The following is a 26,951-nucleotide window of genomic DNA, read 5'->3' as shown; positions in this document are numbered from 1 at the left end:
TACACCTGTCACCGTTAACTTTTAATGTCAGAAGACTACAGCATAAGAGCAACCCTCACTCCAACAAAGCTCCTAATCATCTTCATCTAAATCATTCTATATAATCGTTATATCTTTAAACCGTGAGCATGTTCATAAACCAACAAGTGATATAATGATTCAATGCGTTTCAGCTTTATATTTGGGAGTCTATTATGTATGTATTTTCTGTATGTTTGTGTGTCTCGTCTGTGTGTGTGTGTGTGTTTATCAGTGCCAAACTGGAAGTACCTTGACGGGCGCAACTTTGTCCGTTCAGACCAGAAAGGTGCAAAGTTGCACCTTTAAAGGTGCTCCTAATTTTGAAACTGATCTGAAAGGTGCAAATTTGCACCCACAAAGGTGCTCTCAGTGTGACACTGGTAAAGGTGCAAATTTGAACCTATTCTCATACAGTGAGGGACGATACGATAGACCCTCGGAGCTCCTTTACTAATCAACATTGATTATATAAAGCCTCAATTAAACATACCCGCGTCATCATCGCCTTCGGCCAGTTCTTCTATGACGTAGTTGATTGTGCCGAACGTGTAGAACATGTCGAGCTGAAGAACCATTTGCCAGCAGAGAACCAGCCAGAACGGCATGGAGAAGACGCACGACAAAAAGGAACCATATCCCAGGTCTTCCTTCTCCTCTCTTTCATGTCTCTCTTCACCATTAGGCTGTGGTTCACTGTCCATTTTCTGTACCAGAATTGCATTGTGGTTGACTTCTTCAGTTTCTGTAATGAAAATTACAGTGTTGGACATGACACGGTTGAATTTGCTTTCATTCTAGCCAAATAAAAAAAAAGTATGAATTTACAGCTGTTGGGCCATAATGCAAATACTGAAATTGTAATACCCATTGTCGCTTACCATCTTTGAAAGTTGGAGTTGGCTAGTTTTATTATGTCAACGTAACTGCTGAAATGTATGGCGATTGATGTTATTTTCAAGCTTACCGTGGACATGATACGACATTGCAACAGGTAGATCCTTCAATTGAGATAATATGGGTAGAATTTAAATACATTTGTTTCTTTCGTCTTTGTTGACGTATACTGTATAGTGCTACACAAATGTGCATGTGTAGGCCTATGTGTGTGAGTGCGCGTGTGTATGTGCGTTTACGTATGTAAGGTTGTAGGAATAGGAGAAGAGAAGGGTTGCGAGGCTAAATCCACCACGGAAACTTTTAATTCCTGATAAACTGTATCAAGTATAATGAGGAGTGTATTAAGCCCACGCCCCAACACCCTCCTCCTTCCCTGCTCTACGCTACGCTCTCCTGTTTATTTTGCATGATTAGTCTATCATGTGATATGCAAAATGAACCAACTGAAAGACAAAAAGGAAAAAAGGAATAAACAAGCAAACAACCATCCTTTGTGCAATGTAGGCCTATGAGCGAAGTTCGCATATGTCGTATATGGAAATCTGGAACATTTACATTAATGCATTGGCGATGTAAGTTTATTATGGATATGACAATAATCCAAATGACAAAGGGATACGACGTATTGGCACAAATCAGGATTGGGAGAAAACACTGAGAACGGGTAGGACCAGTGCTGAAAACGTACTGTTTTTCGCTGGCATCGTTGCCCCATCTTGATCAGTTGCTTCCACCGTTTTCATGTCATTAATGTCGCCATTTTCTCCAGAGCCTGTCTCTTGAATGCTGATTTCATCTTTGCTCGTTTGGCCAGTGTTTGCTGCTTCCTTTTCTCCAAGCTCTTTAGCGTCTTCATTCCCTCCCTCGTCATCTTCGTAGGCCTCGTTAATAAATACGTTCTTCTCTTCCGCAGTCACCGCGTCTGCCTGTTGATCGCCCGACGAATGCTCTCTCAGCCCCCTGCATCCAGGAAGACGGTAGTTGCTTGGCAACGGCCGAGGGATGAACGTGCGCGGGAGACAGAGCGCGGTGTTAATGCCCATGAGAACGACGGATGCCGCCATAAGGAAAAAGAATACGACGAAAGGAAAACCAACCTCATATGCGGTCTGAAAACAACAATAACAACAACAATCCAATCCAAACAAATATGAAGCAGATGTGTAGGTCTAATGTCTAAAAACAAGAAAACAATAATAAATCATTTTCCCCTAATATCATAGGTTTTCCCATCCATTTTCGCATTTTTGTCATTCAATTTCAAAGATTTATTATTCAATTTCGTCCCGAGAAGCACGTGGAACGCAAATCCTAACTTCAATTTCGCCAGTTGTTGTTGTAATTCGTTTTTCGTCAAACATTTTCGAAGACATAGCATTCAAAATCGTCAATTGTCATTCAAATTCATCCCTCCCGCTGACGGATCGCAGAATGTGAAGATCAAATTCGTTTTTGTTCACACAATTTCATGAATTTTTCATTCAAATTAGCCAGATGTTGTATGCGAGACGGTACGTCTGTTTGTATCAGTGTGTACTTGGATTGCTTGTGTCTGTGTCTGTATCTGTGGTTCTGTGTGTGTGTGGGGGGGGGGACACTTGTGTGTATGTTAACTCCTGAATGTAAAATGTGAACGGTTACTGAAAAAAAATACATGAATGACTAGGAAATCACACCGGATAGAGATATGAGACGAATATGAATGAAAATTTAACGAAAATGATTGACAAAAGACGAAATCGATCCTGCTATTTTGAGTGCTGCGAGTGAGACTAACGAATTTGAACTGTAAATGACGAAAATGTATGCCAAATGACTAAATTGAATAGACTTTATTTGAAAATATACGACGAAAGACGAATTTGAAAGTAAGCGCCTATTCCCCACATCCCGCGACGAAATAGAAGTAAAAATTTGTGAAATTGAATGAAAAAAGTTTGAAACTGAATGGGAAAACCTATATTACTGAATGCCCCGAATTTACGCAAGGACTCAAAGTAGCTTTTAACTAGTTAATCTTAATTTGTGTGTGTGTGTGTGTGTTTGTGTGTGTGTGTTATAAATCTGAAAGATCAATATGCTTTAACTATATTATTCTGCAGCTTCGGATCGTAAAACGACAGGACATTGTCTTTTTTGCATTTTTTTCTTGGACACTTTTTTTTCAGAAGAGTGTTATTAGATAGATCTTAGATATTCTTTTTAATTAAAACAAAAAAACTTTACACAGTCTTCACTTTCAACTCTAAATTTTTGAAAGGGTACATACTACTGCTCTGAAAGTTGGTAGAAGTCACAGGTACAACGTGCTAATATGGCACGCGCAATTTCAGCTTAATCTCATGAAAATTCATTGTAGTTGGCACTGGTTGGTACGAAACTTTACATCCTGTTTTTATGTTCCATTCCTTACACAGAGCGCAGCTTGGCAAGTTTAAGCACTTGAATAGACCGTAAACTTCACAGTCTCTTTTCTCAGTAAACACTTTTCCAAAGTGGATGTTTTCTTTCCATTAATTAGATTAATCAGAAAAGTCCCTTATTATATGTATTGAGAATAAAAAGTCCATGTATGGCGACTCTTTGGTTGTTTTGTGATGTAGGGGCGTATATATATATATATATATATATATAATATATCGTTATCTCTCTCTCTCTCTCTAAACAAAGAAATTGATAAATCATAATTCTTACCCTTTGGATGAGAAAAATGATCACAGACCCGCTATACATTCCGTTCATGACGGAGATTACTGTAGAGCGCTGAGATGGAAACAAATTGCCAACCTGAAAGACAATAAAGTAGACAACAAAATTCTTGGATGATGGCATCATGTCATGCGAATGTGTGAGTGTGTGTGTGTGTGCGCGCGCGCGCGTGTGTGCGTTTGCGTGAATTTCTATTCTTGAAATGACATCTTATTCAAAGAATTGCATGAATTTGACATGTATGTGTTATTATATTGCATGCAGATAGTGAAAGATTTTCTTTTTGTTTTATTTTTTTCTGGCTTATATGACTCTACATGGAAAAGAGGAATTCACGAGAAAAGAATATCTTGTAAAATTTGTGAATTACTCTAGAAGGTGAGGGCATCTCAAGATCCGTCGAGGACTTCATGTATGAAATTTTGATATCCTTGATATCCTTTGATATCAGGCAAAATAATCAGAAAAAAAAAAACTATGGCAAGGACAAGAACAAAAGCAGGGACGGAACAAACAGAAAATAAAAGTAAAGATAGGCATGACAAAGACAGGGAGTGAAACAAAACAAGACAATGTCTATATTCAGTTAACCCTGGAAAGGTCACCAAGGCATGAGGAAGAACTTAAAGTTTGTGTTTTTCTCATGTTTTTCTCATATCATGCTTGAATAAATCAAGTTGATTTGTATAATATTTCCTTTTTTGTATTCGAAGAACATTTGTAAGAATATTCTTATAATTCTTCATATTTCAATCTATGTTGCTCAGTAAGGTTGTGCTTACACCTATAAAAAAAAATGATGCACAGGCCTATTTCGTGGATCAGTGAGATTTGGACACTCTCGTTTAACATCTGAACAGTCTAAAACCCATTCGCTGCGCTCGTGGGTCAACAGTTCAAAATTTAAACTCGCGCATCCAATTCATTATTCTCACCGATCCACTCTGTCCTGTGCATCATTTGTATATCAATATCTTGCAAATCGGCGTGCACCTTACCTGCAAACTGGATAGAAGCAAAAGGGCGCCACCAGCTGTGAATAGGATGGTTGCGGGAAATAGGAGAGCGGAGTATTCAGCCGAACTAAACGCCATCAACAGGTACCCACTCACAATGAGCAGACTGCAAGATAGGGAAAAGGTTTATAATCATCACTTGAATATGCTCAGTTAACTTGAAATATCGGCCGATTCTTGAGTTTGCTTGATAAAACCATGCTATTATTGGGGTAAAGTCCAATGAAGATTGTAATCCTTATATGTCAATAGATGGTGATATCATAATTCTCCTACTTTCAGATTAACTGTCAGATATGTAGTTCAAGTTGAACCTTCCATAAGGTTTGCAAAACAGCCTGATAAAAGCTTGCAGCACAATTGTTCTATATATTTTGCATATCGTAAAGGACATGCTTTCAGATCTTTCAAATCTTTCAAATCTCATATGTTTTTGTTTTGTTTTGTTTTGTTTTTTTGGAGAGGTGTGCACCACCTCCTGGTTGCCCTCTCTTTCTGCTCTTCATTTTGTTTTCGCTCTTGCTGTATTTCATCTTGCCTGTCTTCATTTGACTCTGCCACTATCAGTATACATGTCATAGATCCTGCTGTACAATTTTTGGAATAAGAATTCACTTCCAACCTTCAGATTTTGTGGAAAAATGTTGTGCCCTTGCTACACTGCAAGGCATTGGCACTGTACTCCATGTTTTCTCAGCATTAGAGCCTGCTCACTCAACCTTCCCTGGGATACAAAAGGCCTTGGTCAATAACATTCCTGTCAACAATGGATCTAGTCAAGTTCACTCTCTTTGTCTTCTTTGTACTGCAGTGCAAAGTGACTTGCCTGAAAGAGCACCACAGCAAGTGCACTGGCTATACCAGGTCAGCCTATATATGTGAAGAAATGCTATGGAACACGTGTTGTATAGTATGCTAACTCACCAGCTACCTTTGAGCTCTTACTTCTTAAATCTGGAGATGTCAGCACCAACCCTGGTCCATCAGACCCTCGTGATGGATCTGATGATAGTGTTTATCCCCTTGCTCCCGAGCAGAACCAGCGTATTATTTTATATGCTGGTGCCACTCTACATGATTGACAGCCTCTTCGACGTGTGCTCTGCACCAGACTGCCTGATGAACTGTTCAGCAGAATCAAAGCCTTGGGTATCCTACGCAGAAGGAAGACTCATCGTGGGAGCAAAGGCTTCAGAAGGAGAAGAAGACAGCAGCAGCATGTACATCAACAATTCAAAGAGAGATCTATTAATCTCTCTAAAGAAACCTCTTCTGTGGAAGCAAGGCACGATAAGCTGAATTTTTGTGTGCTTAATGCTCGCTCACTCAGGAATAAATCTTCAGAATTTCAAGATTTTGTCACAGATAAGCACCTTGACATTGTATGCGTCTGTGAGACTTGGCTTACTCCATGCGATGATGCGGTGATCGCTGTTTTCTGTCCATATGGCTTTATCTTTATGCACCGACCCAGAGCTGGTAGACTCGGTGGAGGCATTGGATTCCTTTACTGCAATGAACTGAATGTGAGTGTTAAACCACCCTCTGTCTAGGACAGCTTTAAAGTGATGTCAGGAACTGTTACATCAAACTGCATCAGCACCGATACTGTCGTTATCTACAGGCTACTGGGACATGGTCTTCTTTCATTAAGTTCTTAGATGAGTTCTCATCCATGCTCGATGATAGCATTTTTCGTCCGACGCCTCTCTTGATATGTGGTGACTTGAATGTTCATCTGGACAATTTGGCTTCTTCGAACACTAAGAAATTCAATGAATTGCTCTCTAGCCATGGTCTCATCCAGGCTATTGATGTCCCGACCCATGAGAAGGGACATATTCTCGATGTATTACTATTTCGCTCGTCCGAGTGTGAATTTCATTCCCAATGTTCAAGTCATACCTAACATATCTGACCATTCTGCCATTACTTGCAACCTCCATCTTTATTAACCTCGCCAGATTAGGAGATACAAGGTTGTTCGAAATATCAGATCGATAGACAAGATTGCATTTGCTGCTAATGTTTGCAACGCCTTTAAGTTGTCTTCATCCGACTTGGATGTGTGCAGTGCTGTCGACAATATTATAACTCACATCTAGGCACCATTCTCGACACTGTCGCACCTGCTAAAATGTGCATCAGGAGGGATCAGTTAACAAGTCCATGATATAATTGTGAGATCATCCTAGCTAAGCGTAGCTGTCAAAAAGCTGAATGGAAATGGCGTACCAAAGGCAAACTGGAGATAGATCGGCAGCTGTACTCCCATCAGAGACAGGTTGTTCATTCCCTTGTTCGCAAGGCCAAGCGTACCTACTATGTTAGTCTCATTGAAGACTGCGGATCGGATTCAAACGTCTATTCAGTGTGGCTATTCGTCTCCTGAATCGTTTACAAGAAGTCATCATCCCTTCCAGCCCATGTGAATGCCCAATCCTTGGCACAGCTCTTCATCCAGTTCTTCAAGTCAAAGATTAGTAATATATGTAGTAATTTTCATATAAATGTCACCCCTCAACCACCCTTGCAAACCAGTGCATCCTTGTTATCATTTGAATCTACTACTCCAGCTCAGATTGAGAAACGTCTTCGCAACATATCACCAAAGTCCTGCGAGTTAGATCCGATTCCTACCATCTTTCGAAAAGTAAAAGAGGGTGCTACAGTTTTTGCACCAATACTAGCCAGCATTGTTAATTTGAGTCTTCAGCAGGCATCAGTCCCAGTCTCATTGAAGTTAGCTTACATTTACCCTTTGTTAAAGAAGCCATCCTTTGATCCTGAGGCTCTGCAGAATTACCAGCCTGTATCGAACCTTCCATTTTTGTCGAAGATATCCTTGAGCGTGTTGTTTTTCTCACATATTATTATCAGACTATCTGATAGAGAATAAACTCTTAGATAACCGTCAATCAGCATATCGGCCGCATCATGGTGTCGAGACCTTACTATGTAGTTAATTATCCAATGATATTTTGAGAGATATGGAGGATGGAAAGATTACTATTCTGTTACTGCTTGATTTATCATCAGCATTTGATACTGTTACGATTCTGGTGAATACTTCGAAGTCAATAGGTGTTGATGGTAAAGCTCTTGAGTGGTTCGAGTCATACTTATCTGACAGGTTTCAGGTTGTTTGTGTTAATAATGCAAAATCTGATCCTGCTCCATTAGACTGTGGTGTCCCACAAGGATCTGTCGGGGGCCCAACCCTTTTCTCGATTTATCTGACTGGTTTGAAAGAGATTTTACATTGTCACTCTTTTAACTATCATTGTTATGCTGATGATATCCAGATATATACATCATTTATACCTACCCAAACCGATGTGGTTGACATCATTCAGAAACTTGAGGCTTGTATCCATGATGTCAAAAAGTGGATGAGCTCTCATTCATTGAAGTTAAAAATCAGGAAAAGTAAGAGTTGTTATTTAGTGGCTCCAAAGTTCTACTTGACAAGGTCAGTCTTCCTTCTTTAACGATTGAAAATGATGTGGTTATTGCTCCATCTAAATCGTGTAGAAATCTTGGAGTATTATTTGATTCTACAATGTCCATGTCTGTTCAGATCTCTGCTGTCTGTAAATCCATGAGGTATCGGTTACGCAATTTGGGCATTATTCGCAAGTATTTAACTCGTTCAGCCACAGAAAAAAAATAGTCCATGCTCTTATATCGTCCCGACTTGACTTTGGTAATGCACTCCTATTTCAGCTATCTCAATCTCAACTTTTACGGTTACAAAAATTGCAAAATTCACCAGCTCGTATTGTTACCCTTACCAAACGAAATACTCACATTACCCCTGTTTTGTCCTCATTGCATTGGTTACCCGTTGAATCTCGCATTGTATTTGAATTATTACTGTTTGTTTTTCATTGCATACACGGATCTGCCCTAAAGTACAATGTTAATTTGCTGACCTTTTATAATCCTCCCAAATGTTTAAGGTCATCCGATTGTAGATTGCTTGTTGTTCAAAAAAAAAAAAAAAAACATGGGGGGATCGGTCATTTGCACATGCTGGACCTTACCTGTGGAATCAGTTGCCTCAAGCTATCCGTTACATTTCGAATGTTGACTCCTTTAAAGTTGCTCTCAAGACTCATTTGTTTGTAACCGTTTTCCAGTAGAATTGTATATTATGATTTTTTTTTTCATCATCATTATTGTGCTATTCATTTTCATGTGCATGTTTGTGTAATGATATTTGTACTTCATAACCCACTTTTTCTACTTCGCCCTGAGCACGTAAGTTATGTGGATTTGGCGCATTTAAGTACCCTGAATTATTATCTTATTGAGAAATGTCTCTTATGTACATACACATGTAATTCGCTGAAACACTTTCTAGTCATGTTCCCCTGTCTGATATTTTTTTTTCTTCATCTTGCTTGTTTTTTCTTCATTTGTTTTGTTGAGAATACATATTAAGTACATCAATGTAAAGTGAAGTATGAAAATATAATGTGCAGGAACTGTCTACTGAGTCACAAATTTAAGACCGATGAAGTTTCATCAATTTAAAACCAAAATTTCTTTCGGTTACAAACAACAACAGCAACAAAACAAAACAAAACAAAAAGCGAAATTGGTTATGCGTCAGAGGGTATGCATTTCAAAAGATATCTAAAAACAGGGCCCCGTCTTATAAAGCCTTAAAATCAATCACAAGTCCCCAAATCAATCGCAACTTGCATTGAAGCTCACATGAAACTTGTGATTGATTTCTATCACAAGTCTTTATAAGACAGGCCCCAGGAGCCTCCTTTCTATTCCGGCGCAAGAGAGTTTATTTAGTATGTAGAGAAGCTGCGCCACAGAAATGTACCTTATTATTATTACTACTATCGTAGTACCCTATCAAAAAGCACTCTAGTTGTTATTGTCTCTAAACGCATGTCTGAATGTCGTATAACTAGAATGATTAAAGAGCTCGGAATTCAAGTCCAGTTGCAAGTTGGTCTGATAATAAAGAGTAAAATGTCATGAGTGTAACAGTGAAAATTTGATCAAAATCGTATAAAATTGAGGGGAGTTTTAAAATTGTAAAGTTTCGCTACTTTCTGCAGAATAGTACTCTTACAGGTGATATGAACATTTAAATAACCTCAGATTTATTCATTGATCGATTATAAAAAAATGATGAAAATTCAGTGTTTGTGTATTTCAGTTGTTTAATATGGTGTTATTCCTGGTCAAATCACTTCAGAATATCAATCAGTTGTATATTTGAGACTGGACGTAATTGCGTTAAAATTATAATCTGGAAATGTCAGAATTTTATGTACAAACTGTATGGCAAGCTGTGAGGAAATGTTATATTCACTTCATTATTTGCATATTCATACTGACTGTTCAAGAACCGTATTCTGAAAAACTTCAAACCGTCATGCTGGATAACTTCATTACTTTTCGTCCGATTGTGATGAAATATGCATTAACACTGAGAAAATTGTACTCCTTCTAGACTTAAACTGGACTGGGGTACACGTGTATCCTCGCCATCACCCTTATAGATGCAGATATCTGACAGACAGATGGCAACTATCTTGGCCTTGATTCTGATTTTAGCACTATTTGGGTCATTTATTCATTCTCTTGTCAAAGTCAACGAGGAAGTCCATGCAAATATTGCTGATGTGGCAAGGTTATCGGCATGCCTGTGTCTGAATGTGTGAAAAAAAATGTGTGTATGCGTGCGTGCGTGCGTTCGTGCGTGTGTGTGTTTAGATTCCATGACATTGTGCTCCTACGACAGTTCAGACAGGGAGGTGTTCAGAGTTGCTCCCGAGGAATATCTCCACGTTAAGGCAAAATATAAGTTGTACCCACAGACATAACCCTCTAACCCTAACCCTAATAATTCCCACATCAAACTAAACATATAACTCTATCACAACCCTAACCCTAATCCTATAAGTCCATAGAGAAAATAAGGCAGGAGCAATTATTGTCGCAGGAGCAAAATGGAATTCTTTGCCCACTATGCACACAGCACACGCACACGCACGCACACACACACACACACACACACAAATATTCTATACAGGGTGGCCCAAAAATAACGGAACACCTAAGATCTTTGATTACTGCAATATCATTGCAAATATGTCATTACTTTGCATACTATTAGAAAGGCCATTCTTTTTCCAATAGAATGACACCAAATTCTCTAATTTTGGTTACTGCGTTATGATTTTAGGACCATTTTTGTGAACCCTTGCAATTTTTAAAATGTGATCATTTTGCACTCTCAGAGATACCAAAATCAGCTATAATTCGGCTTGCCATACATCCAGCAGCGTTCACAATGTGTAGAATGTTAGAATGTGGTTGTCATTGTCCGTTACCATTGTGAATGAGACGACCTGACGACAATAACACCGTCCGCCTAACATTCCGCACATTGTGAACGCTACTGGTAGTATGACAAGCCGAATTCTCGCTGGTTTCGGTGTCTCTGAGAGTGCAAAATCATCACATTTTGAAAATTGCAAGGGTTGACAAAAATGGTTCTAAGATCATAACGCACTAACCAAAATTAAAGAACTTGGTGCCATTATATGGGAAAAGGTATGGCCTTTCCAATAGTATGCAAAATAGTGACATATTAGCAACAATATAGCTAAAATTAAAGATCTTAGGCGTTCCGTTCTTTTTGGGCCATCCTGTATAAGAAAACCGGTCACTCCGGTTTGCGATATTTCTTAGGCTCAATCATGCAAGGGTGTTTCTAGGCAATTTTCATCCGAACCTCTCGAAGTTATCGACGTAGATCTTCAAAACGCGCTGTTATTTCGCGAAGTTTATAGAAAAAAAAAAACAACAACCCAACAAGTTTCTTCGTCAGGGGAGTAAATGGGCCTATAGTTTATAAAAGTGTGAAATGCTTTGTTTGATGCTACGTACTTTCTTGGTGTTTTTGATTATGTTTTGTTTTTTGTCTTGTCTTTATACAAAGCTTGCAGAACATTCGATGCGATAGTCAAATGAATATTAGCTATCACACTCTCACCTCACGACCAAACGGGAAAGAAGAGTTCCAAACCGGTCAAAGAAGAATCCTAGGGGAAACATACAGACAGTTTGCGCAGCTGTTGCCAGAGAGTATACCAACTGAAGCCGAGCGTCTTGCTCAGGGCACGAGGCTGTTAAGGTTTCTCCCGTCTGGATGTTTGTTGCCATGGTGATCGCATCCCTAACCTGAATATAGAAAAAGATAGTAAAAAAATGGAGAAGGAAGAGTCTGCTGTTAACTAAACAATACACTGTAAAAAATCGGTGTTAGATTTAACACCACGGGTGTTAAATCTTACACCGATCAAACTTCAATAAAGGACCACACCCACAGGTGTTAAAAATGCACTGTGATGGTGTTGAAAAGTGTTCACCTGACACTTCATGGTGTTAATTTGACACTGTACCTGGTGTTATTTTGACACTGTACTGGTGTTAATTCAAAAATGACACCACATGGTGTTGATTTGATATTTGCTGGTGTTAATATCAATGGTTTAACACCCGTACAGCTTCAATAAGGGACCACACCAGCTGGTGTTACTTTGGTGTAAATTTATTTTCACATTTTTTCAAAAATCTAGTATTTTAAAGTAAAATTCTTGATCGTCTTGTTTAAATTAAAAATCAACAAGAAGTGCAGTTACTAAGAAACTCTTCAAAAAAACAGTTTAAAATTTGGAAATGACACCCGTAGGTGTTAATTTAACACCATAAATGAGCACCGAAAATTTAACACCAGCTCGGTGTTCACTTTTTAACACCGGACTTTTTGCAGTGTAACTTTGTACGTCTCTTTCATAACCGGACGTTTACAATGAACTAGAGGCCTAATTACCATTCTTACGATGGACTATGTACAGGACGAAAGGTTCACTGAAAATCTAGAACATAGAATCTGATTTAGGTCAAAGAATCCTGGTCCCCGTTCTCTTTTTTTTTTCAGTAAAGACAGATATCTTTACGATATATTGAACGGCTCTCAGATTGTCGAAGGCTATGGCTAATGTCTTTCGTCCGTCGTCCGTGGCCCGTAGTCTTTCTTTATACATTACTGTCTTATTCTTCAAGTCCAAAAACTTTGATTAACCCTGCGGCCTTTTCAGATGGGCAGTTTGAGAGGCACAACTGTGCAAGGTTCTCACATCTTCTCCATTTTGGAGTGTATTGCAACACTGGGCCGGATGCAAACGCTAGCAATTGCTTGTGCTATAGCCTTTTACTCCAATCCGTATGCATAAAAACAAGCAATTGCTTGCGAGCAAAAGCTTTTACTAGCAAGCACAAGCAATTGCTTAGAAAACAAGCATTTGCTTATTGAAACGTATATGCATAAAACATACGTTTTGCTTGTTCTTGCAAGCAATTGCTTACGATTTTCCAAGCTCTGTAAAATGAGCTTGAGCTTTTGCTTAACTGGGACGTTCCCTTTTAAGTATCATTTTTATATTCATAAATGAAAGACCACGTCACTTGTGCAGGAGTGGTATAAATCTACAAGAAATTACTCCTAAGTAGTGTAAGAAACTTTTTCGTTTCAACAACGGGAATGTCCAGTGGTTAGCACGCAAAATGTGATGAAAAACAGGTAGGATGTCTGACTTCGGTGGAGAGCAAGAAGACCTCTCTCCACGTGCGATCTAGCAGATCAGGCTACTATAAGCAGTGATGGGAATCAGTCAGTACGTGTGCCTGTATAGATGTGTGTGTGCGTCTGTGTGTGCATTTGTGAGTGTTATATCATAGCTCTTCTGCTATGCCAGGTAATGTTTCCGCACGCACATGCCCTTTCAAATAACATGCTCTCACACTCGCTTTTGTTCATGTGTTTGCACAGGCGTGACTTCCCTTTTGTTGAAAACGCAAGCAATTGCGCGGGACTAGCAAAAGGTATAAGCACAAGCAAAACGTTATGCATATGGATTTAAGCAATTGTTTGAGCTAGACCTTTTGCTAGGCGAGCTTGTGCTTTTGTTTGAAGCAATTGCTTACAAGCAATTGCTTGTTTTTGTGCATTCGGCCTAATAAGGTAACAACCTGTAACGATTGTTCATGAACGACTCGTGATGACGGTGGCGGCCATTGATCGACAAAATGTCTAAACACTGGTATATAGTTATAACCCTGCATCACGGGAAAAAAAAAAAACCCTCGCGCGATCCGATTTTTACCCGTGTTCTTTTTTTATTATTATTTCTTCATTCTCGAATTAACGAACCTTATTTCATTTCGGGGTAAAGGAACCTCTGGAATGAAGAAATTAGGAACATTGCCACAATTTTTGTTTGGAACAACTAACCCTGTTTTATTTTCGGATTAACAAATATCTCAGTATGTTTTTGGAATAAGAATAAACCTTCGGAACAATAAACCTTATTTTATTTTCGGATTTGATAACGAACCTTCAGATCAACGAACTTCAATCGCAGATCTACAAACATGGTGGGTCAAGTGTCAGTATCAAAAAGAAGATTACTTTACAAAGTTGACCCAATGTCTCATATATTATTTTTCTTTTCTTTTTTTCTTACAAACCAAAAAGACAACCAGTCGCAAATGAAAAAAAAAAATGTTGATTGTCTTAACCTCACCCATTATTTGAAGTCCTGGGAAAGACTTTGTTGTTGTTGTTGTTGTTATTGTGTTTTTATTATAATACATCACGTCTTTGAATCTTTTTTTAAACCCAATTAACATGTCCTTCTAGACCCAACTTAGGTGTATAACTGGTTACCAGGTAACGCTATTGTAATAACAAAAGCAGGGCCCTACAGACCGAAAATGTAAAACTATGGCGTGCAAGGCATTTACACTCTTTCATAGAAACGGTTCAAAGACTATCAAGAAAATGAAATAAAGCCATATCTATTTCATCACTCACCTGAACCCACTGAACAAAACAGAGGATCGATTGCTGTTATGCTTTCATATAAGAATTATCTCGTATATTAATCTCCGTTCTTCCATTCTATTTCATCACAACCTATGCAGCAATCAGATGACTCGATCGTGTTCTTTTCTCATATCTCGTCTCTTCTACATATATCCTTTTATACAACAGTAATCAATTTAGAATAACTTTGTGTTACAAATGATTTAACGGTATAATTGCATATCTGTTGCTACATATTAGCGGAACAACAGGTAATTTGTAAAAATATCTAAAAGACCGTGCATCAAAAAACCCACAGAAAGTCGCACCCCTTGATTTCACGTGAGGACTCAAAAAGGGTGAAATGGCTCAACCAAGTCAATCTTAAATGTTTTCTGAAAGAACTATTATTCCTCTACATTATTACTAAGTTTGAGATCATAAAATGAATGGGAGAGTGTGAATTCGGCAATTTTTCTACAACCCTTTTATTGTACAGTAGTTTGATCAGGTATGTTTTTAGAGGCCCCTTTTCATTTCTTAACAATCCTTTGCACGCTCTTCACTTTCAACTCTAATAACTTTGGACAGTATAATGCTACTGCTTTGAAAGTTGGTATTAATTATGGACAGAATGTGTTTATAAAGCGTGCCTAATTTCAGTTCAATCTGATAATCCTTTAAATGTTGTTGCTCCAGTGAATTACATCCTGTTTTTGTCCCCTTCATCGCTCACCTAGCACGGCTTAATGAAGATTAACATTAAAGGGAAGATAAACCCCAAGAGCATTGTAGATTGAGTGAAGGCAGCAACATTAGTAGAACACATCAGTGAAAGTTTGAAGAAAATCGGACAATCGATGCAAAAGTTATGAATTTTTAAAGTTTTGGTGTTGGAACCGCTGGATGAGGAGACTACTAGAGGTTATGACGTATGAGTGGACAACAATACCAAGAAAATATAAAGAAAATTCTACAAAAATCCATTTTTCATGAAAATTACAAATTCCATCGACTTGATATTGACATATGTTAAGGGTAGCAATTATTCCCCCTACTTTCTGAAAGTGGTTGCTCCATTGCTCTTTCATAATTCTAGAAAAGTGAAATTTTGTTGAATTTCCTTTATATTTTCTTTGTATTGTTGTCCACTCATACGTCATATCCACAAGTAGTCTCCTCATCCAGCGGTTCCAACACCAAAACTTTAAAAATTCATAACTTTTGCATCGATTGTCCAATTTTCCTCAAACTTTCACTGATGTGTTCTACTAATGTTGCTGCTTTCACTCAATCCACATTGCTCTTTGGGTTTATCTTCCCTTTAAGCTCTCAAATAAATACCATACTTCAGAGTCTCTTTTCTCAGTTCACACTTTTCCAGTGTGTGTGTGTGTGTTATTTCCAATATTTACACAGGTTAGGAGAGTTCATTTGACTTGAGTTATACACCATTTAAAACTTAGAGTCTGCCCTAAACTGAAAATTCATGTCTGGCTACTTTTTGTATATTTTTATCATAAATAATAGTCGTGAAGAAGGAAGAGGGCGGCTGCTAGCGGACGTTGCAGTAGTTCACTTATTGCCTTTTACTGCTGCCAAGCTTTCGTACATGTCAACATCGGTGTAGTGAATGTCACGTTATGTCATGTTGCTGTTTACCTTTCTTTTGGCTTTCGTTTCTTTTGCCATGTTTTTGTCTTATTCTATTCAAGTGTTTGCACAAATTGGTTGCCTTTTGTCATGTTCATGTCTCAAACCCTGACGAAGACCTGTAAAAGGGTCGAAAGCTTAGCAGAAATAAAAGGCAGTATAACTCGTGCAACGTCCGCCACAGCCCTCTTCCTTCGTATATACTGACAACAATGCAGTACCCATCACGTACGTGGCCGAGCCAACTTCACGTTTTATACATACATACATAATTATGTATAATTACATATATACATATATATAATTATATATATATATATATATATATAATTATATATATATATATATAATTATATATATATATATAATTATATAATTATATATATATAATTATATATATATATATATATATATACATATTTATATAATTATATATATATATATATATATGTGACCCGCTACAACAAAAAGGTCCTAAAGTCGCGCACGGTCGAAGCCGTGAAAATCGAGTTTGAAGTCAGAGCATTAAAATTGGTCAGAACTTACGATTTTCTGATTTTAACATATTATTAGAGTCTAACTTGTCTTCTATCATCTGTCGAAATTTTGAAGCAAAATGATGAAAGGAAAGACCAAAAAATGGCGTTTTTCTGAGCCATGTTTTTTTTTTTTTCTGGCGTTTCAACGAAGCAGAAACTGGTTCGAAAATTTGGATTGAGCGCCACAGATAGGTTCCGCCCCTAACAACGACCAGAGTGATCTCATTGGTCAGTTTGCTGCTTGCTGTTAACCGAAGCGTGAAGCTCACACACTGCCCAGTCGACTGGTGCGTGCGGGGGGAGGGGGTGCGCTATGCTCAGCCGCTTCTCACATCCTGGTCACTGATTAGTTGGTGAGGAGACCGCCGACGCTGATGTTCTTGAATGAACTCTTCGGGGGTTGCTAGGGCTTACCTTCTATTGTCCAGAGGTGAAAACTGACTTGTGTGTCCCTTGATCGCGATTGCGTCGAAAGGAAGACTTTTAGGGCGCTTTTCTCGAAACAGTGATTTTCCAGACGTCTCGACATGCTCTCTTTTAAACATCGATATCTCCGCAGCCGATTATTTTTATAAAATGTGTTATATATCAATTTAAAGCAGAAAGATTAGGGGATTATATCATGCAATTTTCAAATAATCGACCTCGCCCGACTTTAGGATCATTTGTTGTAGCGGGTCACATATATATATATATATATATATATATATATATATACATATAATGATAATGACCCTGCACCACAAAACACACACAAAAAATGCCAGACATGGATTTTTAGTTAAGGACAGATTCTGAAAGAACAGACTCTAAGTTTTAAAATGATGTATAACTCAATTCAAATGGATTCTCCTAACCTATACAAATATTGGAAAGAAAGTGCACGCTCTGGAAAAGTTTGAACTGAGAAAAGAGGCTGTGAAGTACAAGGTCTATTCAAGTGCCTAATCTTTACTAAGCCGTGCTGCCCGTGCCATGAATGGGACGAAAAACTTTATGTAAACCATTGTAGCAACAACAATGAAGGGATTATCAAATTAAGCTGAAATTGAGCATGCTTGATTAACACATTCTGTTCACAATAAACCTCAACTTTCAAAGCAGTAGCATCATCTTTTCAAAAGTTATAGAGTTGAAAATGAAGAGTGTGCAAAGGATTTTCAAGAAATTAAAAGGGGCCTCTAAGAAAAACCTGATCACACTATTTTACCATAAAAGGGGTTGTAGAAAAACTGCTGAAAACCCACTTTTACATTCAATTTATGATCCCAAACTTAGGGATAATGTAGAAGAAGAATGGCTCTTTCAGAAAATATATGAAAAACTCAAAACTGACTCGGTTGACCTGTTTCATCTTTCTTAAGTCCTCACATAAAATCAAGGGGTGCGACTTTTTGTCTGTTTTGTGATGCATGGTCACACACACACACACACACACACACACACATATATATATATATATATATATATATATATATATATACATATGTATATTAATTGTAGGTTTGGCATTTAGAAGGGTGATTTTTCCGAAAAGCTCAAACCCCTACAACTAGATGTCCGTTAATCCGAATATATAAAAAACAACTAGAAATGTCGCTACGGCGACTGGTGTATGCCTCCGCCATAATGCATGGTTCTCCTAATAGGTCTATAGTACGTGTAATGTCTTGACAATGTGTGATGACAGTTTCACACAATTGGCAAAATATCAAAATGACAGGTTTGCCACAAATGTGCTCAATGTTCACTTTCCTAGAACTAGGTTCAATTGGATGAATGATTAAAACGTCAGAGTGCGGGTATTTGTGGAAACTGATGATTTTTACTTGACTTTTGACCCTTTTATAAGTTTATGCATTGAGTAATTTTCAAGGTATTGAGAAAAAGTATAATTTCAGTATCAAATGGTAAAATAGTATTATCTAAACCTGGCCTTTGACCTTTGACCTCACAGTTCCAAAGAGAGTCACTGTTAGGTAGAACATGCATAAATATGTAAGTTTCATGATAATACCTTGAGTTACTTTTGAGATATGGAGAAAGAAGTGCACTTTAGCACTTTCAATTGACCTTTAACCTTTTGACCTTTGACCTTTTGGCAAGAAACTTCCCACAGAATATATATTGGGTTATACATGCATACATCAAGTTTTAAAAAAATCCTTCAGGCATTGCATAGATATAAGGAAAATAGTGATATATTCAGGAGTTGACCTTGACCTTTGACCCCCTGACCTTTGACCCATGACCCCCAACTTCCCTAGATAATCACTGCCCATCGGTACATACATATATACTAAGTTCCATGAAGATACCTTGAACCATTTGCGAGATGTGGAGAAAAACATGAAATTTCAACCTTTTTTTTCACAAAATAACCTGTGACCTTTGACCTTTGACCCCGTGACCCTAAAATCCAAACAAAGTATCATCCCCCCAGGATATACCCTCATTCCAAGTTTGATGCAAAACTACCTCACGGATCTTGAGATATCGACAAAAACAAAACGGGACGGACGGACGGACGGACGGACGGACGGACGGACGGACGGACGGACGACCCGAAAACATAATGCCTCCGGCCACTTCGTTGGCGGAGGCATAAAAAAGTGTTTACTAACGAACTCCAAATTCGGAATTTTCATCCTTATTTTGTTTTCAGATTACAGACCCTTTGGAATAACCAACAGTTCTCGAGCGGTTGATATGAGTGTAGAACTGAGTGAATAATCACCTCTGAATCTTTAATCAGTCAACACCACGCTACCTGATGACAGGAACGACTGCATGAGTGTGTATGGCCGATGCATGTATCCGACACCATTATTGACCATTTTAAGACGTGATTTTTTGCAGCTATTAGGAGTATGTACTAGGACCAAAGAGCGTAGAAACCTGTTGCCACAGTCACACAGTGCTTTACGATGGATTACGTCCGCCGCGGATAGAAACGAATGAGTGGACGCAGGGGGACGCAGCGTGGACGCAGGCATCCGCAGGGACGTATGTAGACGTAACTGCCCGTAACTCATCCGTAAAGAAACGCAAAATGACGTCGCCGAACCTGCGAAATTTTGAAATGTTCAAAATTAGGCAGAGGGACGCCACGGACGCAAACTTACGCAAGTAACCGTAACCAAACGTAACTATCCGTAACTGAACGTAACTACCCGTGGCTTGGACGCAGACCATCCGCAAAAAAAAAAAAAAAAAATTACCTCCCGTCCGTTTGCGTTCGCTTACGTCCACCGTAAGTATCCGAAATTAACCGCAAGTTAGCGTATCACAACAGTTTCGTCCGCTAACGGATATTTACGGGCAGCTACGGATGTTGCGGACAATTACGTCCTTCGACGTTTTCTGTTTTCCACTTGCATGGGAACACAGAGACTCGTGGGAAGGCACACAACTCCTGTTGCCAAGCTGCAGCGCCTTTACCTGAAGGAATGCTACAACACAGTCGGAGCGGTGGAGAGGCAGAACGGCATGGTCAAATTATGAAATTTCTCCCACAATTTATGGTCATTTTAAGTGGCACCCATATACCATGTATTCTCATGACATCGATTGACTCTTGGTGCTGAACTTTTTTTCTTGTACTCTTCGAATGTATATTTTTCGGAAAAAGCAATATTTTGGGTAGGGGATGGGGTGACAGCATTTTATTAACTTTTCTGGCCGGGGAAGGTGTGGGACAAGGGGCAACTATATAAAATGAGAACGAATTTAGTATTTCGCTATAGTCTTACCCATGCACTTTACGCTCCATCGAATATGTATTACATTTTTTTATGATGATGATGATGATAATAATAATAATAATAATAATAATAATAATAATAATAATAAAGGACATTTATATTGCGCAGCTACTATAATAATATACTCTACTGCGCATATACAAAATGACATGCATATAAGAAATTCAAACAGAAAATACATATACTTCAAGAGATGACTTGATATTGTACTTGGGTGTGGGAGGGGTGTTTGAAGGTTTTGATGTCTTTTTTTCTGTAAATTTAATAAGCATTGCTTTATCATAAATATCTCCTTAACACAACCCAGTAAGTCATGAATATCGCTGAACAACGACAGCGTAACCACAGTTTGTCTATTCCATGACTGCAAGTAATATTTTCTTACTTATATGTGACCCTGCACCACTGTAAAAACACACAAACAGTCGCCACACATGAAATTTTAGTTGGGAGCATGTTCTGAAAGAGCAGACTTTAAGCTTTAAAATGATGTATTTCTCAAATCAAATGGACTCTTGTAACCTATCTAAATATTGGAAAGAATGAACACACTCAGAAAAAGTGTAAACTGAGAAAAGAGGCTCTGAACTGCAGTGTCTATTCAAGCGCTTAATAATTATCAAGCCGTGCTGGTTGTGCGATGAATGGGACAAAAAACAGGATGGAAACCTCCGAAGTAACAACAATGAGGGGATTATCAGATTAAACTGAAATTAATAATAATAATAATTACAATAATAATAATAATAATAACAATATTATTATTATCATTATTACTATTATTATCATTAATGCTAATAATAATAATAATAATGATAATAATAATAATAATAATAATAACAATAATAATAATAATAATGATAAGGCCTTATTTACCCAGGGTAACCAAGTCAAGATCGGCTCGGTTGACCAATTTCACCTATTTTCAGTCCTCACACAAAATCAGTGTGTGCGACTTTTTGTTTGTTTTGTGATGCACGGTCACATACATTTTTTACATTTATGACGTTTATTCATATTTGAGTTGCACAAACAAAATTCAAACTTCAAGTTCAAAATTTCATATATCTTTTATTATTGTAAAGTAAATTAAAGGATTACGATTTTTTTCACAACTTGTACGTAATTCAATTTCAGTTTTCCCCAGTGTACAATGTAAGACAGTCCAAAATGTGATAACCTTGCTGTCATAATACACTGACTTAGCAGGGATCGTAAGAGAAAACCAAATTGTCCATAATTATTCATAACAATCTGTAACTATCCGTAACTATCCGAAAAAATGCGCAACTCTCCGCAAGTGTTCAGAACGATTATGTGCCAATTCGTAAGAATATCCGCAAGTGGACGCAAGTATTCGCATCTGGTCATATCTGTCCGTATCGCCCGCATTTCTTGCCCGCATGTTTTGTACAAATTTCTGGTGACGGCAAAGGATCCGCGGGGTTCCGCGGAAAAAATGACTTTTTTGGACGTAACGCCGGACGCAAAGCATTATGTGACTGGGGCTTTAGAGAGTTTACTCTCTTTTGTACGCTCACGAGCAGGTGCAAGCGCCATTTTAGGAAGCAAAGCGATCGATAGCGGACAGATTTTTACGTGACCCTCAATGGAGAGGTATCTGCCTCCCTTTCATTTCCTCCTTTGTAGGGAGGCATACAGGGTAAAAGAAGAACTTCGGACCTCATTACGGCATTTGTAAGTATCATTCCTGCCTAAGAACGAAATATAAATGAAGAAATGCTCTTTAATATCCAATCTGTAGTCCCTCAAAATTCGAGCTAACTCGTAATTATAGGGAGTATACCTAAACCATGTGTGATATGCATGAGGGTGCTCACAGCTTCACAGCGCCCCCCCCCCCTCCCCCCTCTCTCTCCCTCCCTCTCAAGTCTTCTCTTGGTCAACGATGTAGGCTAATATACCATGATTTTCCAGAGAACAAGCAACAGAAATCATTGTAGGCAGTCAATACAATTTTCCTTTCTATATATACAGTCATTTCCAGAAAAGCTCCAGAACACTTTATTCTATTTCTTTTCTTTTCTTTTCTTTTCTTTTTTTTTCAGGGGGGGGGGGGTATCTTTCTTTCGTTCTTTTTATGCCTCCGCCACGAAGTGGTGCCGGAGGCATTATGTTTTCGGGTTGTCCGTCCGTCCGTACGTACGTCCGTACGTCTGTACGTCCGTATGTCCGTACGTCCGTACGTCCGTCCGCATTCGTTTACGCGATAACTTGAGAAATATTGACTAGAATTTTACCAAACTTGGTTCAAGTATAAGGTATGATGGGGCAATTACTTGATTAGATTTTTGGTGAAATTGACCGAAGTTCAAAGGTCAAAGGTCAAGGCCAAATCATGAAATTGTATCCGTTTACGCTATAACTCAAGACTGGATCGAGCAAATTTCACCAAACTTTGTCCGAGGATGATGTATGATGGGACAATTACATGATTCGTTTTTTAGTGAAATTGGACAGAGGTCAAAGGTCAAAGATCAAGGTCAAATCTTAAAATTTATCTGTTTACGTGATAACTCAAAACTGGATGAAGCAGCTTACACCAAACTTGGTCAAAGGATGATGTATGATGGGGCAATTAGTTGAGGAGATTTTAGTGACATTGGCAAGAGGTCAAAGGTCAAAAGGTCAAGGTCAAATGCTAAATCAAACTTAGTGTAGACATGTACTACTGCGTAAATATTCTCCAGAGAGAGTTCCATGCATTTGTCATAAGATCAAAGGTCAAAAGGTCAAAGGTTATTTAAAAATGTGGCAATTTCACTTTTCTCGAAAATTGTTCAATGTATCTTCGTGGAACTTGGTACATATGCATGTACTGAATGGCAGGGATTATCTAGGGAATTTAGGGGTCATTGGTCAATAGTCAGGGGTCAAAGGTCAAGATCAACTCCTCAAAATTTTACTGTTTCCCTCATATACTACTAAATGCAATGTTTGCATTACTAGTTTTAAAACTTAGTATATACATGTATTACCTAATGGAGATTCTCTGGGAAATTTCCAGCCAGAAGGTCAAAGGTCAAAGGTTAATGGTCAAAGGTCAGGTTTAAATGAAAAAAAAAATCTATTTTGTACTGTAATTACACTCTTTCTTCCTACCTTGAAAATTACCCAATGCATAAACTTATAACAGGGTCGGTCAGAAGTCAAGTAAAAATCCTCAATTCCCCAAATATATGTACCTGCACTCTTAGACAGTTATAGCAAACCTAGTTTGAGGAAAGTGAACATTCAAGACATTTCTGACAAACCTGTCATATCAATATTTTGCCAGTTATGTGAAACTGTCATCACACATTGTGAAGACATTGTGCTATACAACTATTGGGAGAATCATGCATTATGGCGGAGGCATCAGTCGCCATAGCGACATTTCTAGTTTGTTGATGGGGGGATACTGTGGATGGGGTAATGTAGACATCTTGAGACATGTGAGCTTTTTTTGCTCTGTTGCACTTTTTAAATTTGTGAATTGTACATGTCTCTTTTTTTGTACTGATCATAATTACAGACATGAACATGTTATTATCCCTGCATGACCAAAAATGACCGGGTCACTTTGTATATTTTCAACGGCACGCATGTCAAACTTCACATATTTTCTTCGTACATTTTGTTGAAAGAGTGAAAATAAAATCTGAATTTAAGTTTGAATTGGAATTGCTGTGGTATTATTTGTATTTTTGTTTTATTGTTATGATGCACTGACATGAGGAACAGCCCTTTTGGCTGAATCATGTGCCGTCCTGGAGTAAATAAAATTATGAAATGAAATAAAAGTTTAAATTTATCAACCATGGCACTCTTCTTCTTAGTATAGATTATCTTATTCATCATAATTGTGATCTTTGTCGCCATCACCTTACATTTTCACATTAATGATCCCTACAAACAACGTATCTTGTAATTATAACAAATGTCGATTAGTCTTGCCCTAATATAAAGATATTCATGGGTAAAGAGGCCATGTATTAAAGTATAATGATGTGTGTGTGTGTGGGTGGGGGGAGGTTGAACGGACATTAATCGCCTTTCTTGGCCGTAATACATTGAGATCGTCTCTCTTGGCCGCAAATCATACCACCAGGTCTGATTTGAGGACTTGTCTACGCCACTGCCCCCTCCATATCGTCGGAGCTTTTTGGATTTTTCAAGAAGAATTCAGCAATCTTTGCGGTGCCCACTTTGGTGGAATGATACTTAAAATGTTTTTAATCAAATAGATTATGGGACAGAGATTGACTGAACCATGGTATTTGTCACCTCTTGATCTACGTTGTCGGTCTTCACGGTGCACTGTGTCATGTGTGTTGGAAGTCGACAGTGGGGCGGGGGGGGGGGGGGGGGTTTAGAGGATGTCTCCCTCCAATACGAGGGAGCTTTTGTATTCGCAGAATTGATATGATTTGGTGAACATTTTGGTGGAATATTTGCAATTTTTAATTAAAGAAAAAAAAGAGGAGATGTAGGGAAAATGTGGCTAAATTCGTTATCATTCGCGACCTCTATATCCAGGATCGACATAATGTGCGCGTCTTCATTGTGTAAGAGGTGGACCGAAGGGGCCGGGGAGGGAGCGTATGCATTTTCAGAATCAAAATTCAACAATGTGATGCACACCTTCGGTGGAATATTTGAGAATTTTCAATCAAATAGTGTAATCTTCAACATGTTCGCATTGCAGATCATCGTGACAAGGTCTATCAAGAGTACTAAAAAAAGAAAAATAAGAATACTAAGTTTTGAAATACAGGGGGATGATCCACAGAAGAAAAAAGATATCCAGGGGACACCCCCCCCCCCCCTCCCAAAGATATTATATAAGGCCAAAAGGGCAGGGGTAAAAGAGAGATAGAGAGGGAGAGAAAGATAGAGAGAAAGGCGCTTCAGTAGTGCCTATATAGCTCGAACTTTGAGGGACTACAGATTCGAAAATAATGGACATTTCTTCATTTTTTCATCTTTAGGCATGATGATGCTTCTAAATTTGAGGTCTTAAACAAAGTCATACCACTGTTTACCCTCTTAAAGAGGGAGAAAATAAAGGGGAGGCAGAATTCACTCCTATAGGTCACGTATTATACGCTCGCGATAATCCATCAGTTTGCTTCCTAAAATGGCCGCCGTTGGGCTTGTTTACGTGTAGAATCGCGCGAGTGCACCCTCTGAGGTTTGTACGCTCTTTGTATAGGACGGATCAGGTCGCAATATTATGGATTATTATCTTCAGCACACCTCTTTCAGGCCCGTAGCCAGGGGGGGGGGGGGGGGGGGAGGGGGGTGCGTCGGGTGCGTACGCACCCCCCCCCCCCCCCCTCCAAATTCTGAAAGGTCCACTTTTTCATAATAACGGTTTTTAGCAATTCTCAAGATAACAATCCAAATAAATATAAAGACACATTATATGCTACGTAAATGTGGAAGAGTACGTTTAACAACGTTAAAAATAATTGTACGAAACCCTTTTGTTGTATGAACCATCGGATCGTCCCCATGCACACAAACACAAATGTTATGTATCAATTTGTGCGAGCTATTGCATATTGAAAACTTTCGGTCATCTGCGAAGCCGCGCTTCCGCGCGAACGCTACAGCACGTAAAACGGGTCAAAAATCGACGCATTTTTCCACAAAATCTGCCATAACTTTTAAACTGTTTAAGAAGCAAACTTGGGGCGCCCGGATTCTAAAAGTGGACACTTTAGGGATTATTTATGTGTATATATCTTTATTGTAACATTTGTAGCAGTGACGCAAATTAGATCAGAAAAGTACCTTATGAGTAGAATTGTCTATGGCGAACAGTCCAAATTTGACGAATTTGAGCATATTTTGCCGTCTTGCAATTCTTCCAGACGGGATATCTCGAGAACGGAAGATCGCACAAACTTGGGGCGCACGGTTTCAGAAAGTAGAGGTTCTACCCATTTTTGTGACATAAGAATCCTGTCCATTGGTTGAGCAGTCCTGACGCAAATTTGCAGTAAAGCTAGACTACCCATTCACAATTGCTGTCATAGGGAACGTGTACAATCCATACAGAACTATCACGTGACGAGACTACCAACGAAAATTTGAGCCGTTGACCTTCACTGTCTGCCGTTGTCAGCAGTGTGAATTCTTGTGATTTCAAGCTTTTGTTTCTCGCCAAATATCATTTTCAACGCAATATCCAGATACAGTTGTATGTGAGACATTATCTAGATATGTAGCAGCCTTATTGACAACATAACTGTTAAGTTTGGGAGCAAAAACGACCAAATACATTCCACATTCCATCTCATTTTTCGATGATGGCTGTAGTCGGACTGGTGCATTTCCTTCGGAGGTGGTAATAATGTAAGTAGTTGCAACGGTCACCTTGCCACCTGCTGTCTGCAATCGGGCGCTTATATACTTCTTCCAATGGCTAACGGATGTTTAA

At 38.6% G+C, this 26,951-nt stretch overlaps 1 protein-coding gene across 1 annotated transcript in view; it reads right to left on the bottom strand.

Moving 5' to 3' along the window:
• The window catches only part of LOC139722074 (equilibrative nucleobase transporter 1-like), a 38,184-nt gene that overhangs the window by 8,880 nt on the left and 2,353 nt on the right, over window positions 1–26,951 (bottom strand). The window contains exons 2-6 of the mRNA XM_071633396.1: window positions 11,674–11,861; window positions 4,626–4,749; window positions 3,613–3,705; window positions 1,607–2,027; window positions 512–763 (exon numbers count right to left, since the gene is read on the bottom strand). Of these exons, the coding sequence (XP_071489497.1) occupies window positions 512–763; window positions 1,607–2,027; window positions 3,613–3,705; window positions 4,626–4,749; window positions 11,674–11,861 (1,078 nt within the window). The remainder of the gene's footprint in view (window positions 1–511; window positions 764–1,606; window positions 2,028–3,612; window positions 3,706–4,625; window positions 4,750–11,673; window positions 11,862–26,951) is intronic.

The sequence above is a fragment of the Diadema antillarum genome, unplaced genomic scaffold (assembly GCF_040938485.1).
Source record: "Diadema antillarum isolate AM-2024a unplaced genomic scaffold, OU_Dant_1.0 scf00000156, whole genome shotgun sequence".
Taxonomy (NCBI): domain Eukaryota; kingdom Metazoa; phylum Echinodermata; class Echinoidea; order Diadematoida; family Diadematidae; genus Diadema; species Diadema antillarum.
The sequence above is the reverse complement of the archived record's forward strand: the minus strand, read 5'-3'. Positions and strand labels throughout refer to the sequence as shown.